Raw genomic sequence first — 18506 nt, 5'->3', positions numbered from 1 at the left:
TCTTCAGAATTAGGTATGACTGCAGTGGAAATATTCACAGAAATAAATGGCCACACAGGAACAGCGCTATACCTGACCAAAACCAAGCTGTTACAAACATGGAAATATGTGGCTCAGTTTAGCTCACACACAGGAAATAAAGACATAATCTCCTCTGCTAAGAAAAGCCCATGATATCGGTACATACCTACATTTATGTTGCCACGTTATATGTAGAGGCATCAATATACAATGTGCATGTTTATGTTACCTGGAAATCATTAAAGAATAATTGTGTTGTGAAACATGTACTGAAGTGCTGATGTAAGCAGGACCTCTGACCTTCTCAATGGACCCATTTCTATCTCAAGGCCACACATAAGTGCATCTTCTATTAACCTGAGAGTCACTTTATGGGCAGTTAATTGACCAAATAGACACCTGAATAATTTATAAGTCTTTCATATAACATCAGCAGAAACAGTGCAGACTGAAGACCTTGAACATATCTGGATCAAAAGTAAAAGAACCAAGCAGACAAAAAGCACATCTGCTTGCACTGTATTATTAAACACAAAGGCTTCACTCACCAGGATGTGTCCAACAAAACATATGAAGAGGATCAAGGACAGCATTAGAAAGGCCATGCCAAAGGATATTCCTAAAACAGCTGTCCTACAAAAAAACAAACAAAAACCAATATAAATATGATTTAATGCTTTGACTTTAAGCCATTTGTATTAGCAAACAAATCATTACTGCAGTAAAAAAGAAAAAAAAAGTCATTTCATATACATATGCATGTGTAAGTACAATATAGATTAACAGAAGGTCACTTACTTTGGCAGGACCAGAATCTGCACAATAAAAATGCAGAAGAAGATCAAACAGGCGCACATGACATAGTATTTAAAGGCGGGCAAGGTTGTTGCTCGGTACTAAATAAAAGACACACAAAAAAATAAGGCTTTAGCAAAACCAGACACTGAGGCCATGTGAGAAGCTGAATGATGGCACACCCAGACATCACACACCTCCCTGTTAATCATCTCACTAGGACAGGCAAAGTGTTGGCAAAACAACAAAAAAGGCCAGTATATCCAATGACAGTATATTTAGTAATTCTCTTCAGTTCACCAAATGAGTCTGAAAAGCTTCTTACCTCTTTTTCTAGTGACCTGTTGTGAAAAAACAACGATATTCTCTGAATGTCTTCAGATTTGAGCCACTGCCTGGAAGCAAAAACACACCGTTTTAGAAGATATAAATTAGTAACATGTATAGTATGTGTTTGCAAAGTGAAGTTTACTTTTGTGACGTTATCCCATCAAATGTTCTGATCATCCTCTCGTTGAATTCCTCTTCAAACCGTTTCTTCTGAGACTTTGTCCTTTAACCGGTTACAAAAAGTAGCAGAGATAAAAATATCTTTAAAGTTGATACAGTATTAGTCACAGAAATTAAAGCCTTTTGGAAAACTCCAGTCTAGTCTTACTGAGAATTTTAATGCATGTCTCTGTAATGCTTAAAAAAAAAAAAACGAGGATAATCCTGTTAAAGAACATTTTGCTGAAGCGACAAAATGGGCAGCTTGCCTTTCTGATCTTCTCTGGAAGTGATATTGCCCCATCGGCACATCCTTAAAACAGAGCAAGATGAGGGAGATGGATTAGTAGCTCCAAATAGGTCTCCTATCACATAAATGATATCATGCTTATAAAAAAAATGAATACACACGGCAGTGCTGATCTTCCCATTGTCATTAGTCATGCTGTCTCTGTGGTGCAGGTTGGCAAAGGGCTTGGCTGCACCCCATGACTCCAGGTAGCGGGTCATCCTGACTGAAGCTCTCATCTTTGCACCGTCAAGAGTGTGTCTGGGTCTGTAATGATGCTGTGGGCTTCGACGCTCTATCTGAACAAATTATGGAAATAAATGTTGCCTTTGGTTGTAGCATTTTCTCCACCATCTAGTATTCTTTTCATACAATGTCACATCTGTACAATACCTTTGGGTTGATAACCAGATAAGTAATGACACCATGTTCCTTCAAGTAAGGATCCCTCTCTTGTCCGTCTCCATCCTCCACTTTATAGGCGCCATTAAGGTGTTCCAGTGTCACTGAGGTGATATGGACTCTCCTGGCAATGAACATGAACACAATGAACACATGAAGTACCTCTATGAATATCATAAAATCTGGATATTCTTTTATGTGATTCTATTTCACTCACCCCGGTACACCTCCTGCCTCCATATGATTGGCCAGTGTAACATCATGTGACCAGACATCATACTGCCACTTCTGAAGTCCAATAACACCACACAGGACATTTCCAGAATGCACCCCAACACGCATGTTAATGTCAACCCCAGTGGCATCTCGCACTTTCCTGTCATGCATCAACAGAGGTAGTTGTTAAAGGAAATAACATGATGTATTGTCTGACAACAAAAGGTAACTTTCTATGTGTATTATGTGTGCAACGAATTTCATGCATAGTGGCCATATAGTGGACACCTATTGACAAGCTTTTTTCTTGCATTTTTATGAATGATGATGGTTTTTTGTAAATAAGCTACTTCAGTGGATGTTAGTGAGTCATCCAATATGTTTCTACTCACTGGAGAACAAATGAATATGTGATATAATGGAACATAATGTAATTACGCAAGTTTGCCTTTGCGATGAATAGGGGGAAAAAAGGATAAAGCATCATTTTATAGAAGATTTACAAAATATCCTATATATCCTATGTATATAAAATATTTCATAGAATAAATGAAAATAAATAAGAAATCATGATAAATTCTAAATATCACTAATAAACATATAAAAAATATCATTGCATATGCCTGTAGAGGTAAAACAGTGTATTTAAAAAGAAATGTTGCTTTGTTTTTTAATAATTTGTGCATGAAAGGGTTAAACCACTAACCATTTTGGATTCTTCTTCTTTTAAATTTCCAGTTACAACCTTACTGTACTCATCAGATCATGGCTATGATCAAAGTGTGGGATTGCTTGTGTTTTCAATAAGCAAATATAGTTTTTATTATGTGAAGCAGTTTCTGCTGCTCTTTCGAATGAAAAGTGCAAATAAATTTTAATTTGATTGTTAAATGACAAAAGTTATTATCCTGCATCAGCAATAGTGAAAATCGACTCAATATTTCCATCACAGAGTTTGAATCACTATAATAAGAGAGACAAGAACTGCAAAGGTAATTTCATTGTTTGTCATCATTGCTGTTTGACTGCAACTTACTTGATAGCCTCACACATGTCCAGACCCATTTTCACACAGTTTTTGGCGTGGTTTGGCAATGACTCCGGCAGGCCAGAAACACAATAGTAACAGTCGCCAAGGATTTTGATCCGCATACATTCATTCTCCTGCATGTAAAAAGGTATGACATACTGAAGACAAAATGTAACTGAGAAACAAGCCTGACTACAAGCTAGGATACATATCCTTTATAATGTTATGTTACTGTCAGTTGGAGATTTAATAAATTAGTCTTAACTACTTTTTAATAAATGAATAAATAAATAAATAACTTCCTGCTCTTTTAGAAGTTGAAATCTAATTTACAGCAGACATTGTGGGTTTTTTAAAAATCATTCTAAGACTAATTTTAGACCAATATGGACAAATGTATCAGTGATTAACACACAGTGTAGTTTAAAGTTTGGATAATTATAAGCCATGGCCTTTAGTATTTAACTCCCATAAAAAGATACAAAGTCTGCAGTAATTAAATTAAATACAAAATCATATACTGACATTTTTTACCTTAGCAATTTGATCAAATTTTCCAAACAACTCATTCAGCATGTGCACCAGCTCTCCGGGTGAGCAGTCACTGGCCAGCCGAGTGAATCCAACTATATCAGCATAGAGTATACTAAAGATGAAGAAAGAAAAATTATACAACATTACTAAAGTCTTCTAAATGCTCCATTCAGAAACTCTGTAGTTTAAAAGCACAAGTGTAAATATTACATGCCTGACGTTAGTGTGTCGCTGAACATAAAGGTTGTGAAAATTGTTTGTGTTCTCAATCTGGCCAAAGTTTGGTCCTTTCAGTCTCTGGATTATCTCAGCTTTCATCACACGGGCGATGTGCGCTGGCAGCAGAGACAAGAGCAAACGCTCCTGAATTCACACAGAAAAGAAGCTTTAGTCGGCAAAGATGATCACAAGAACAAAACATAAGGTGATTATTGCACTGCTGAAAGAAGTCACCTCCTGTAATCAGCTGGTTTAATCATGCACATTACACATACAGCATATGTAAGTCTTTTCTTTTAGCTTTTATTCTTACGCTCACTGCATAGACACACTGGCACACAGCTTTTAATATGAAGCTTTTTAAAACACCAGTCTCTTTAATAATACTGGCATTTCTCAGATGGTTCTACCTCAACAAGATATCAGTAGTCGCTGCTGGACAAACACTGCCAAAGAGTTGCGTTTATGATGGTTTCACATAGTCTCCCTAGGAATACTTACACCAAAATAGTATGCTCTTACTGCACCACAGTGCACTTTGGTTAAAAGCATGGAGCAAACAGCATATATTATGAGCATTCTGCCTGAAAGAAATTTGTCTCTGCACAGTTACAATCATCTGTCACAAACCACAGCCAGCACTCCGGGGCTTCTGTGAAATGCTTCACCCAAAGGCATTTTAAACTTCACTCATGGCAGATTAAAAAACACAAGCTCAATTCACCATAGGGAAAACCAGCCCCACCCCAAGCTTGGGGTGGGGCTGGTTGCACAACAACAGCTGGAGTCACCCAAACATAACTAAACAACTCTACAAAAGCTACCATTTCAGTAGCTGTAGGGGAAAGCCAGCTTAATTACACACTCAACATGTCAAAGCATTTATAAATATGTTGCAAGTACTTCAAAGAACGCTGTACTGCTTAAGCAGTGGCTGAATTTGTAATGACCTGCCTCGATTGCATCTGTTCCATCTTTCTACCAAGCAGGGAGGGAAAACTCAAAAGCACGGACAAGCTTTGAACATGGCATCATTGGTCTAAAAACTTATTGTTCTATGTAATTTCTAAAAGTGATGACAAAACACAATCAATATCATTAAAAATACTGGGCAAAGCAATCCCATGTTAAAACTAACAGATAGTGTAAGCAGTCACAATTTTATCTTTGGTATGTAGAATTTAGTAAATGACGAACAGCTTTAGCTGAGGTTTTCAAACAATTTGAAAACTCAACATGAATCCTCAAGTGAATCCTGTGGATTTGTAATGTTCAGAGCAGAATGGTTTCAGTAACTCGAGTTTAAAGCTAAGGAGCATAAACACAAGCCTATAAATAAGGAATGTTTGCACAGGGAAAAACCTGCTCAGAGCTGTGTGAGATTCTGGAAGCAAATGTAGTTTCACCTTGAAGCAAGAGTGGCAGGTTGAGCAAAAAATTCAAACAGAAACAGGATTGTGCTTCAAAAATAACTTGAGCTCGAATACAGCGCGTATGTTTTCCAATTCACTGAACAGCCTATTAATAAATTTAGTAAAAAAAAATCATGTCTAGTTTGTATCAGGTTCATGTTTGAAATTCTAATCCTGTTACTGAAACCGACCCTACTAACATTCTCGGCACAACTTTAAGCTATTCTTGCTCGCTGACAAAAAGGGACTATTGATCACTTTACCTGCTGTCTCTTCTCAAACTCCAGTTTAATGGGGGACTTGATGCAGTTGCAGGTATCTTGGTAGGTCTGTTTCAGTGCCAACTCCATCAGATGCTTGTGGTATGCCCCAGCCAGGTTGCCACACATGTAAATAATGATATTAGCCAAGATCTGTGGGAGTAGAGAGTACAAGTGATGTTAAAGTTAAATGGTTACCTGGCAAAAATATTTTGCAAATCTCAGATACAGACAGCTCCTGTTTTGATGGATTAGAAATGGAAACAGCTTTCATTCAGAAACTGCTTTATGACAAGCTATCAGGACATCTAAAACTATGTCAAATCTGTACAGTCAACACCCTCAGTCATGCTTCGAGCACACACAGTCTGTTTCTTCTTCATCTGTCTGGAATTAGTGTTGACAGGAAAAGCACAGTACTCCTCCAGGAAGAGACAAACAACTCAATGTGCGTCAATCAACATCGAACAGTGACGATCTAAGGGCAAACACACTGCAAAAGGGATTTTAAGCAATTAAAAAAATAGTTTTGTTCAAAATATCTCTTACTTTTAATCAAGGAAAAAAGATGTCTATAATATATAAGACCCTGTGGTCAAGATTTTTTAACCTTATTTTAAGAAAATAAAATCCCTCTTACAGCCTCCCAGTTCAAACGACATGTATTAACTATGTATGACTAGGTGTGACTGAAAACCATTTTTTCATGTCATGCAAAAACCATCTTCAGCCATGCTGTCAGGTACTGTTACTACAATGCCTGACATTCATATTTTTTATCATCAGTGTTTTGGTGTGTGGTTTCTGCTAAGTTCTGGTGGAAGGAGGGAGTGAAGCTGTGGTTCAGGGAGCTTCAGTAGCTGAGAGATCGATATGGCTGCTGCTTGTTGCTAATATCCCTGCTTTTATCTGCAACATGCTGAGCTTCCAGAAGAAGGGACGCAACCTGAAGCTGGCACTCCAGCCAACCAATCACTGTATGACGGTATAAATGTCTGCTTGAATGAAGTCTGCTCATCCCAGACAAGTCTGTGTTAGTCTGCTGCTGTTATTGAGGTGTCCCATTCTGGGGAAGCTGAGTTGCAAATGTTTTACAGGTGTTGATTTTGTTGGGTTTTGGAAAAGAGGGAGTGATTTCTGTTAACTCTTCATTTAACAAAGTTGGTTAATATAGTAAATCTGCAATATGTCGGTTTTCATTGTGTATTCTGTTTAGTTCTCAGACTTTCTGTTTAGATTTAGTCTTTCATGGCTTAGAACATTAATGTTTAACATTTCTTACCAAGAAAGGTTTCCCTGTTCTAGTGGCAAAATGTTCTGCTTGTTAAAACGTTTATTTTATTTAAAGAACTTTAGCTTCTTTCTAGTAGGGGTGTTATTTGTTTTTGTTTTGTTTTGAGGTTTTCTTGCAGTAGGTATAACAGTTAAAGAAATCAGTTGTACATTTAGTACTGCTGTTTTAGAGTTCAACAAAATCAAAATTTTGTGAGGTTTTTTTTTTTTTTTTTTGTCTCTTAACCAAACCACTGGTTAACCTTTTACACGGCACTCAATGAAACACCTTGAAATGAGACATTTTAAACTAAAATTTTCCTCCTGGTATGTACCAAGACCTCCATTCTGTTGTTACATTAACAAAAACAAAAGTTTAATGCTGAATACGAAAGAAAATAAAGTGATCAAAAATAATCACTTACCCCATAAAGGGAAAATATTAAATGAAATAAAAAAAGAAAGGTAAATTACCCATCTTTAATCAGATATGAGGCCAGCTACCTTTTTAAAAAATATTCAACATAAAAAACCAATCTTGTTTAACCAATGTCTGTCAATGCAGTTTTTGGTGACGACTCGGGTTAAAAAAAAAAAGCCTTAAAAAATATAATAAAACAAGGGTGTCAGTTCTGACAACAGGGATACAGGGGCACGTGAAGACAAGAAAATATGCTGTGAGGGACTGCTGCACTGCCCCTGCACTGTATTTCCTAAAAGTAGCACAATCCTGCATTTCTCACAGCACTTTACAGTCGCTGTAACATATGGACTAACATGTGAAACATTTTCACTACCAACCAACATAAGAACACGTGTGTGAATATCTTAGAAAAACGTGTCCTAAATGAGTTCCTGGGACAGATATGAACTGTTCTGGTGGTATGTCACCCCCTCCCCTCCTCCAAGCTGCTTAATGTGTCACTCATCTTCAGTCATGCAAGACTCCTTTTCTTTTCTTCTTTAATCTGCTGCAGGAATATAAAGACTGCAGACTATGGCAGCTCTTACAGTCTGTGATTTGAAATGATGTGCCAACAAAAGCTAAGACAGGTGTAAGTTTAACAACTCAGCTGCATCACGGTACTGTTAACAAGTACAAGAGGAAACAAATTACTGTAGTTTATCAAGTAAGATATAATATATAATTCTGCAGTGATGTAATATCATGTACCTGTTTTTTTATGGATGAAAGATCTGGAGTTTAACCACATCTAATCGCAGATCTATGCTGTTATAATACATGCAGAACATTGCAAAATTTGACACTTTCTTGAAGAAACAAGCCAAACACTGCCAAGCCCACCATGACAGTAAAGGTTCTACATTCAACATGCTATTTTTGCAAATACTGAGGTAAAATTTAAACTACATCATTAAATATGAACAAGACTTCAAATAATTATGCTGATGGTACCATGTCTATTACACCAAACAGATTATGTATCGGGAGGATTCACCATCTATATACTGGAATCCTGAAACAAGAGCAGCCTGAGTATTCGGACCTGGCTGGAAGAGATGTAGCTGTGAGTCATCTGTCGCGCCTTGCTGCCACGTTCTTCCCTGTGGTTTAAGAGGTAACACACTCTGACTGTTGTACTGAAAATGACACAGCTTGCTTTGTTATGTCGTTCACGTGCATTGCTACCTGCTTCATGTAATGGCAGGACACTCACAGGAATAATGGCACGTTGTGCTTGATCAGCTGTATTCCTGTCCGAGCAAGCTTTCTGTAACTGCTCACTGCTGCAGTGCAGGATGAACTGTCAATAGGGTTTATCAACTATAACCAAGATACCCAGCTACAATTTACACAACTCTTGATTGCGTTGAAAGCAAACCATTACTAAAATAAGGAACAGTTCTTCACATTTGTTTGGACAACATCATCTTAAGACAGGTCACAGTTAAAGTACATGAAGGACAGCATAAACCTTCTCCTGTGGCATTTTTTTTTCTGAATCCTAACTAAAATTGGGAGCTGAGTGTCTGCTCCATACAAGTTTTATTTGTTTTGTTTTTTTAAGTAACTTGCATGTACACAAGCAAATTAGGGATTAATGATTTTTATATTTTATATGCTTAAGTGCCAGAGATTTTAACAGAAACATTTGTCCTCTAGATGTGAAAATAAAACGTTACAGACAACAGAAAAAAGCATCAGAACATGTGCCACTGGTTGTCACATCACAAAAAAGTAGCCTGCAGCCAATTCAAGCTTAAAGTACCCAAAGCCAAACACCGACGTGTCCAGAGAAGTAATCTAGAGAAGATTCCACTACTGTGAAATCAATTTTAAATGCGGAGACAGCTATTAATACAACTGACATGAATGGCAGCAGCTTTTTCCCAAGTTAGTGAATCAAGGTAACATTGATGGCGGCCATATTTTCTGCAATCAAAGCACTTACTCTTGCATAGGACATGCAATTACTGAGAATGCCATGTTTTGCCTAAAAAAGCAAACAGAATTTTTGCAGAAGTCTGACGACAGCCAGTAAAAATGTTGGTGTTGTTAATTTGCTGCATCTTGGACATTATGATGAGTGCACATACAGCCACACAAAGCAGTGAACAGCATTATACAGGTAACACACTTCCAATTCATTTTCGATACACAGAATTTAATGGACAGCAAAATGCTATTGTTTTTTTGTTTTTGTTTTTTTTACAATAATTTGTTTATTCAATGTATTATTCACTGTATGTTATAAGTGTGAACTGTTTTGTCGTATTTGAGTTGATTCAACTGTTTTTGTTTGTGTAAGTTGCTTTACTTGCAGTTGCATACATAGCTTGTGTTCATATTGGTTTTTGTGTGTCTCACCCCTTTTGTGTTTTTCTGTGGGCTGATCAGTCACTGTTCAACTTCCCTTTTGTTTTTTTTTTGTTTTTTATTTTTTTAATTTAGTCTTGTTTAACAGTTATTTGAGTATAGTTTAGTTACTTTGACCTCTTTTACAAGCCCATTTTCCAGACATAAACTGAAAATAGAGTGTTTTTGTTGAGCTCCACTCGCCTTTCATGTTCTCGTCCCCTCTCACCTTTTTTTTATTTCTACCTGGTTTAATGTTTTTTTGTTTTTTTGTTTTTTTCATAAATCTGGTTGTGATCAAACTAAAAAATCTATCAGTGGCACAGAATATATTCTAGCTAAACTTTAGACTCTCACTGTCCAGAGTAACAATATTTGTGCTTCTCATTAAGTTGAAAATTTCTATGTCACCATTAAAACAATATCCACTGTTGTCTTCACCTAAAAGAACCGTCAATCCCATCAACGTCTTGGTTAACTCTGTTCTACAGAATGTAGCTTTCTTCCTGTCAAATACTGATTGATTTCGTTGCCCATCTTAGAACCTTTAAGCCCCTTTGGAACAAGTTCATTAACAGCTTTCTGGATTTCTGTGTTCACACATCCACCTGTTTCCTCTGATCATCATCCTGCCCACAGCCACAGACCACTTGTCTCCCACATGGAGGGATTTAAGTTCCTATTATCTGGATCTCTGTTCCACAAGAATTATTTCAAGGCTCTCATACAGCAAACCAAAATCAAGAACTGCTGGTGATAAAAGGCCCCCCTGCTCATCATGTTGCAGAAAACAAACAAGAACAAGAAAAAAGAACATCTGAACACACAACCAAACCACATTGTCAACCTCCCAGCTGAAATGTGAAATCCATGACGTACAGCAAGGGTTAAAACTTCAGAAAAGCACAATTTCAGTGTAAACTAGCAAACTGTACAGATGTTTTGCCACATAATTTGAAAATGCAGTTTAGCTTCTTTTATCCCAAAAGGTAGCAGGTCAACATCACTTTAACATACATAATACTTAATAGCCAATCAAAGTGACTTTGCTCACTGATAAGTCTTGATAAGGTTAGCCTATTGATAACTCGTAACCCTACCTTATCATTGTCATTTCCCTTTGGGGAATAATAAATCATATTTTTCATTGTCATTTCATTACAGACCCAACCCTAATTCCAAAAGGAATAACACTTGATGTGCACTGTCAGATTTGTAGTAAATAAATGAGGCTGTACACTGGGATCACAAGCCAGACAGGAAGGCTGCATAGCTGTAACAAACAGCAGAGACAAGCAAAGCCATTTATTTTTGCTATTTCCAACATAAAAAGATGGGGGTTTTTTTGTTGTTGTTTTTTGTTTGTTTATTATAAATCTGTAATTTACATTTTAATGTCCACAAGGTCGTTCTCGGACCGGTTTATCCCATCATAGTATTGACTCACTCCAGACAGCAGAGTAATAAAGATTAGTACTACAGAAAAGCACCAGTCTTCTTTTGGATCATGATGTGGTTCTGATGTTAAATTTGATCACAAAAATCTATACATAGAGGTTTGCAACCAGTATCGTTGATTCTCTTGAGGCAAGAAACACATGCTTTATGCAACAGATGTGGCATCAGAAATGATCATTTTGCTTTGAACTACAGCTTTCTCTATCAGGTAGCAGGACCTACAACCCTGCACCTTCCCTGGTTCTGCTTTATATGGCATTATATCTGCAGAACTACAATAAGAAATTCAAACACTGTTACAAAATTCCTTTTATAATACAGAATATAAATCACCACTCTCAAAATAATGGCTCGGTCAATTTTTCAATTTTTGTTTGTCTAAAGACACAGAGAACAAAACCAACTATCTAAAAATCAGTGTTTTGTGTTTTCAGAGAAACTTGAACAATTACATAAGCCATTCTAAAAGGGTGACAAAATGTAAACTATTAAGGTTTTGTATAACATCTCAAAGCCAGTCAATGAAAACTGAAATAAAAAATAAATTAAATCACCCACCCAATGTAAACCACCCACACATGACATTCCCTGCTGTTCTTTCTCTGTAATGATATGTAATACTCATAAATGCATTCCCAACTAGTATATAGCCCCTAATAGTCCCTAATAATGAAGCTCTTCTGCATTAAATTTAAACATATTAAACAGTGAATATGTACCTATCTTACCTTTATTTCTGACAAAAGCAAACACTGGGCCAGAGGCCAAGTACTTGAGTGTGGTCTGTTGGCTGCGGCTTCTGTTCATGTCTATTCACTGTATCTGGGACAGATGTCCTCTATTTCAGTCCACTGAATTTATTATGACTGCTCTGCACATTTCAAAACATTACAAAAAAAAAGATTTGCGAAAACCAGAGTTACTTCTTCCAAACTGAAAAGCATAACACTCAAAAGAGCGGCTTTGTTCTTAATCATCTATTTTCAATTGGACGGCTGATAAAGCATGTTGTTCTGCAGAATAGTGTTCAGATGGCAGAGTTCACTAAAGTGCTCTGAATAACTGAAAAGCGAACAAACAAAACATGGACTGGAGCCTTTGTATGGTGTTTTCTAAAAAGGTTTTCACCAACACATAGTCATAAAACTGCAGATTTTTCTCCATAAATTACACCATAATCATATTTAATTTATGATGTATTCATATGTCTATTTATTCTATCATTTATGAAGCTGTAAAAAAAATTGTTCAGAAGCAAGTAAAGCAAAAACTGTTGTGTACAATTTAACAAACTGATAAATGTATTTGTTATATTGACAATTTTATCCAGTGTTTTAGTGGACCCTCAATATGTGGGTATAATTTAAATTTTTTGCCTTTTTTTTTTTTAAAATGAAAAAAAAAAGAATAAAACAAGGCAAGAAAAGAAAAAACAGAAAAAGTAGCCCAGAAAAACACTATTTCAAAAAAGGTGACATGCAAGACTCCTCTGTTTAGTTTACCCCAGAAATGCGTCAGTATATATCTTCATTGTCACATAACTTGTGTTCTTTGGTTTCAGGGAGGAAGAGTTGTGAAACGACTAATAAGGTACTGGTACACAGACTAGTGAGTGACAAGCTCATAGACAGATATAGGCTACTTATAGCCTTAAGTTAACGCAGCTGATAACTAACTGCACCAGTGTAGCATAGGTAACCCTAGCTGAGCAGCTGGGCGAGGTAGCTACATGCGTAGGGACGTTTGTAATTGTAAAAGCAGCATCACAGCGGGTTTAGAAATGGGTATACTCAATGCTGACTGAAAAAGTGTATAAAAAGTGTGTGTATACTCCATATACCCACATATACCCTTGACCACTGCTTTTATCCCTAAAGAAGGGAGGTCACGTTTAAAAAGTTGCCTTTTTCCCAACTGCCAAGCAGATTATGTCAAGTTAAACATATTTTGCTTTATTAGCTGGCATCTGCTAGACAAGGTGCTGACAGTCTTCAGACCATCTTAAAGGTCACCTGAGTGAACAGACTGGCGGCATGAATTATCTACACCTCACTGGTATCCAATTACAGATAACAGAGCTCTCAAGGTTTTCTGGGAATACCAAAATCAGGCAACAATAAAGGCCGCTCCTGCTGTCATTTTATTACTAAAAATACTTGAAGAGAAATTAAGAGAAAACTATATGACATGAAAGTTTAAGTTTTGTTGACTTGTGTGAAGGTGTCTGGAGGAGATGATTTCATCATCCCCACAAAAAGCAGACAGCAAAGACAAATAAGCAGCTGGGACTTAAGTTTGCACACATATATTCCTTTATCTGAAGAAAGACTATCGATACAAAACCAACATGAAGACATGAATGATTGACTTCAGCACTCAGCAGGTATTACCACGGTATGCAAATAAAGGTGTTCTCAGGAGTGGAAGCTTTTACAGAAAGCATTACTTTCACATGAATGCGTATATTTAATCATATTATATAAATACATTTTAAATCCATTTGGATAAATTTATAAGATTTTAAAGTTAAACATATGTTAATTTTACTGGTTCTGACTGGAAAAAAATACACTTTTTTTTTTACTTGCCAGCATTGAGAGGCTTTTATTCCCTTTTTAACTGTCAGAACAGTATGTTGAAAATGTTTTTCTGTGACTTGAGTGAAAGACATGATGGACTACAAGTTGGTCCCCAGCCAACCAGAAGATGCCTCTTTCACAGCCTTTGTGATGTTGAAAAGAGGACGAGGTCCTGATAAGCATTTAAACTAAGAACTACCTTTAGTAGATGATGGTGCTGTCATGCTTCACCGGGATGAGATTGGCTCAACAAATCCTAAACTTCAGTTAGAATAAGATAAAACTACATCAGTGGCCCAGAACTTTCTTAAGTCTACTACATCCTCCATGAGAAGAAAGAACTTTTTCTTGTTCTTTTTTCTTTTTGTTCTCGCAGATGTGACTGAACACAGTTCTCGACACATCAGACTTGCAGAACTTTTGTTTTGTAGGGCATCGTGAAGAATCGTGTGATTGGTTGGACATTTAAGGTGGGCGTGGTTCACACGGGAAAGCATTAAGCAGTTGCAGCTTTTGTGTTTTTGCGGATGCAGACAGAACAAATTGTTTTGATAAAACAACTGATCAAAGTGGTGAGACAGTATATTTTTACAACACATGGCATTAAAACACACAGACGCAGGCTCTTAAATAGGAAATAACGGAGTTTGTTGCACATCTGTGTCGCAATAGCGATGGCAACTTTGGTTATTTTCAGACAGTTATTTTCATTTGAACTGCAATTTGAGTTTCTGTATGAACTCCAATATGCCTGCAAAGGTTGTCTGTAGACCCTGCAACCTTAATCTTACAAATTCTACATTCTGCCTTTGTGTTATCTGTGTCATTAAGAAGTGTTCTGATGCTGCTGTATTTTCCATTCTCGCATTTTTATCTCTGCTGTCTGCATACTTATTCTCTATGCTCTCCTCCACCTGCAGACTGAACTGCTCTGTCGCCACTGCTTTTCAGCTTGATGGTATAATCCTGGTCTGTTATCACACCCGATTGCTTGCATGATATCACAACAGTCAGTAAGAGTTTCTCCATTGCCAACCAGAGCAGCTCTTATTTTGTCCCACATACAAGAAACACTCGTACGCATAGAAAGTCACCAATGAAATCTACAAACTTGAGCTTGGAATTCTGAACACACTGACATAAGAAAACAAGTAATTACATCAAAAGGTAAATGTTGTTATTGCAAAACTAATCTTCGTTTTCTCTAAAAACTTATCTTGTGAAGAAACCCAAAACACAACCAGAAGCCTCAAGTGATGAACTGATGAAAATTCAGCAATAATGTAAACAAATTAAAGAAAGGAGGAATTATCAATACCAACAGGACATCCAACAATGCAGACAAGTTTCACCCATGGGAAACAAGCAATATGGCTGATTATTTATTTAATTAGAGCAGGATCCATCACAGATCTATGAATAAGAAATGTGTATGTGGACCCCTGGGATTACAAACAGTTCATCTGAATGCAAATTAAACTAATGTGACTGGGTAAGTTTTTTTCTGTCCTCCTTCTTCTTTGTTTTGGAAATCCTATCTTTACAGAACATAATCGTGGCTGTCATGACAAAAACGCAAGAGAATATTTGGAACCTTAAAAAAACTTCTTGATGCTCATCAGACTTGTAAAACAGTCGGACTGTTCAAATCTCAATTTTGAAACTTTTATTACAAATGGCAGGAATTCAGGAAAAAAACCAGTTCACCAGCAAAGATCAATCCAGCAGCAAAGTGTGACGATAATAATACAACCATTGGTAATTCCTAAACAATTCAAGGCGTTTCTTGTATTTAACAAAGTCACTGTTTATGTGTCCAGGAAAACAATGAGCAACCACAATGTAGAGCGGCTGTACGTTGTGCTTCTATCACACTAATAAGAAGACATGAGACAGCATAACACAAAACACAACTTTTGGGTTTAGATTTAATCTCTTTGTCTGCAGAATACATCACAATATATTACATTCCAGTTTAATAACATCACCCCATCTACTAAATGTGGTGCTGATAAAAATATAGTATTGGCCTGTTTTGCTATATGAGGATTAAAATAGTTGTTTTTGGTGGAATAATCATTTCGATAATTTTACCAGCAAATTCTAAAAAAGAAAATATACATGTATATGGGGTACAATGTCCGAGCTTGCATGAAATTGTGCCTACTTTAGGCCAGGTGTCACCTTGCTCTTCTACCTGAAAAAAGTTGATTGTAGTATCTCTTGTCATTTAAATGCAAGATACAAGCAGATCAAGTGTTCTGACTTAACTCATGTCATCATAGAATGAGCCTTTTAGGCATTTCTTAAAAAGTGATTCATCACGTGAGAATTTTTCCTCATGTTTCAGGGTTATGATTGTTGAACAAATATGCCCCCATAAGCAACAATGATGCGCTAATCTTTCTTCCACGTTTGCACATGAATAAGCTTTCATTTTAAGGATGAAGAATATACAATGTAAAGGAGCAAGCCTGACATAACGAGCAATACCATTTCACAGACTAAGCATGCAAGGTTTGATTTGTAGAGACAACACTGCTTAGAGTGCAGAGTAAGCCTTGCAGATAACAATTAAACCCTTGACAGAAGAGTACACTGTGCTGTGTATGTAATTTAGTGACGACCGACTCAAGCACCAAGGTGCTTCTTCCAATGAGAACTGCAAACATGTTACAACACTAAAAAAAACAAAAAAAAAACATTTATGTTGTTTAACTTATTCTTTCTATTTGCAACAGTAAACATAGAGATCAAAACTTTGAAAGGATCAAGCATATACTTCCATACTACCTATTTTGGTTTAAAATATGATTAAATCCCAACTGTCATGAGTGGGTTTACTAGTTTGTACAGCACAATTGTAAAGAAGAGAAAACATATTTAACTTTTGTAATGTCCTCCCAACAGTCTGTGGTTCTGGGGTCAAAATATGACCCCCATCTTGTTTGTCTGTTATTTTAAGAATACAAATTCAATGAATTATTCAGACAAATCTTTGTGACACCATCCATAATAATAGCATTTAGAATACATTCATTCATTCATTTTCCAAACCGCTTATTCCAATTCAGGGTCACGGGGAAGCTGGAGCCTATCCCAGCTGGCTTTGGGCGACAGGCAGGGTACACCCTGGACAGCTCGCCAGTCCATCGCAGGGCCACACACAGAGAGACAAACAACCACTCACGCTCACACTCACACTCACTCCTAGGGGCAATTTAGAGTGACCAATTAACCTATCATGCATGTGTTTGGATGGTGGGAGGAAGCTGGAGTACCCGGAGAGAACCCACGCATACACGGGGAGAACATGCAAACTCCACACAGAAAGGCCACCGACCAAACCAGCCAAGGATTGAACCAGCGACCTTCTTGCTGTGAGGCCACAGTGCTAACCACTGCGCCACCGTGCAGCCTGCATTTAGAATACGATTTATTTATATTTTTAATTTTGAATATATGACCCATAAGATTATATTTATGAGATGTTTTCCCCCATTTGGAGTAAAAATGAATTATTCTGACTGGAATGAACCGTCAGAGCCCTGAATACTGATGTGTCTTTAAAGACTAATATATGCCAAAGTTGAGTTAAGGCGCTGTTTTAAAAACAACTAAACAACTCTGGTTTCACTTTTTATCAGACATAAAGTATAAATTACTTTCTGCCATCAGATTAAAAAATTAGCTAATATTTTCCATTAACAGTAAAATGCTTCAGTTTCAACATCTGATATATTGTTTATTTTCTAGTATAAATTAGTTGTTTAGGAAATTTGCAAACTAATGAATTCTGGTTTTATTTACAGTTTTCTCATTTAAATTGTTATTATTTATTACCCTTTTGGATCTATTGTTTGTTGAATCTATCACCTCATAATTAGCTCTTTATGGTCTGATCTGGAATCCTCATCAGTCGATGCTTTTTCCTCATTGTGATCAATATTTCCTGACTTTTCCACAACATGGTTAAACATGAGCTCATAAGCAGCAATCTGCTGCTTGTCTCCCAGCATGTCAAAAATCCGTGATCAAAGATGTTTTGGATGTTTTGGATGTCTTGGCGTCACAAATTTGACAAAATTCCCCACTTTGTGCTGATGGGTTATTTTTGACCATCGGTGTTATTATACTCAATAAAACACACATGATTCAATCAAATGACTTCAAACTGATTGTCATTGCATAGTGCAAAATATTAAACAAGCCTGGGTATTTTCAGACCATTTATTGGTTCACAACATATGCTTTTATCCATAAACCCCCTTGTCACTGCACAGTCAGAGGCCAAAACAACCAAATAGCATCTAGAGCACAGTAAAACATACATTACAAGCAGGAGACGATGTTACTATAGTAAAATACATCATCATATACTTCATGAAGCATAAATGAGAAGGATTTTTTTTTGTGAATCAATCAAGGTTTCTATGTGATATTGACAGTTTTCTTCATTGTATTTTCTGGTGTTTAAGTTAAATCATACAATGTAACTCTTAAAGCTACATGACTTTTATTTGTTCTTATTTCTCTATTTCTGATTTTTTTTTAAATTTTTTAAATCCCAGTAACCTCCAGTGCCATTAATTATTGGGGAGTTTCAATCTTAAAAAATAGACAAAAGCAATAAAGTGTCTTCATCTTCATTAAAACATGTGTATCCTGATAAACGTTTAGCAAAAAAAAAAAAAAAAAACTGCTGGAAAGAC

General features: G+C 36.6%; 1 protein-coding gene across 2 annotated transcripts in view; it reads right to left on the bottom strand.

Annotated features, from left to right (window-relative positions):
• Window positions 1-18506, bottom strand: part of adcy2a (adenylate cyclase 2a) — a gene marked incomplete at both ends in the record, with an annotated part of 56941 nt that overhangs the window by 17137 nt on the left and 21298 nt on the right. For both annotated transcript variants that reach the window (XM_079240474.1, XM_079240473.1), the window contains 12 exons: window positions 570-654; window positions 820-917; window positions 1142-1211; window positions 1289-1369; window positions 1575-1618; window positions 1717-1893; window positions 1988-2120; window positions 2214-2372; window positions 3249-3376; window positions 3777-3888; window positions 3991-4139; window positions 5671-5820. In XM_079240474.1, coding sequence (XP_079096600.1) covers window positions 570-654; window positions 820-917; window positions 1142-1211; window positions 1289-1369; window positions 1575-1618; window positions 1717-1893; window positions 1988-2120; window positions 2214-2372; window positions 3249-3376; window positions 3777-3888; window positions 3991-4139; window positions 5671-5820 — 1386 coding nt within the window. The remainder of the gene's footprint in view (window positions 1-569; window positions 655-819; window positions 918-1141; window positions 1212-1288; window positions 1370-1574; window positions 1619-1716; window positions 1894-1987; window positions 2121-2213; window positions 2373-3248; window positions 3377-3776; window positions 3889-3990; window positions 4140-5670; window positions 5821-18506) is intronic.

Source organism: Telmatherina bonti, assembly GCF_933228915.1.
Source record: "Telmatherina bonti genome assembly, chromosome: 5".
NCBI classification, from domain to species: domain Eukaryota; kingdom Metazoa; phylum Chordata; class Actinopteri; order Atheriniformes; family Telmatherinidae; genus Telmatherina; species Telmatherina bonti.
Note: the sequence above shows the minus strand (reverse complement) of the source record. Positions and strands in the feature narration are given on the sequence as shown.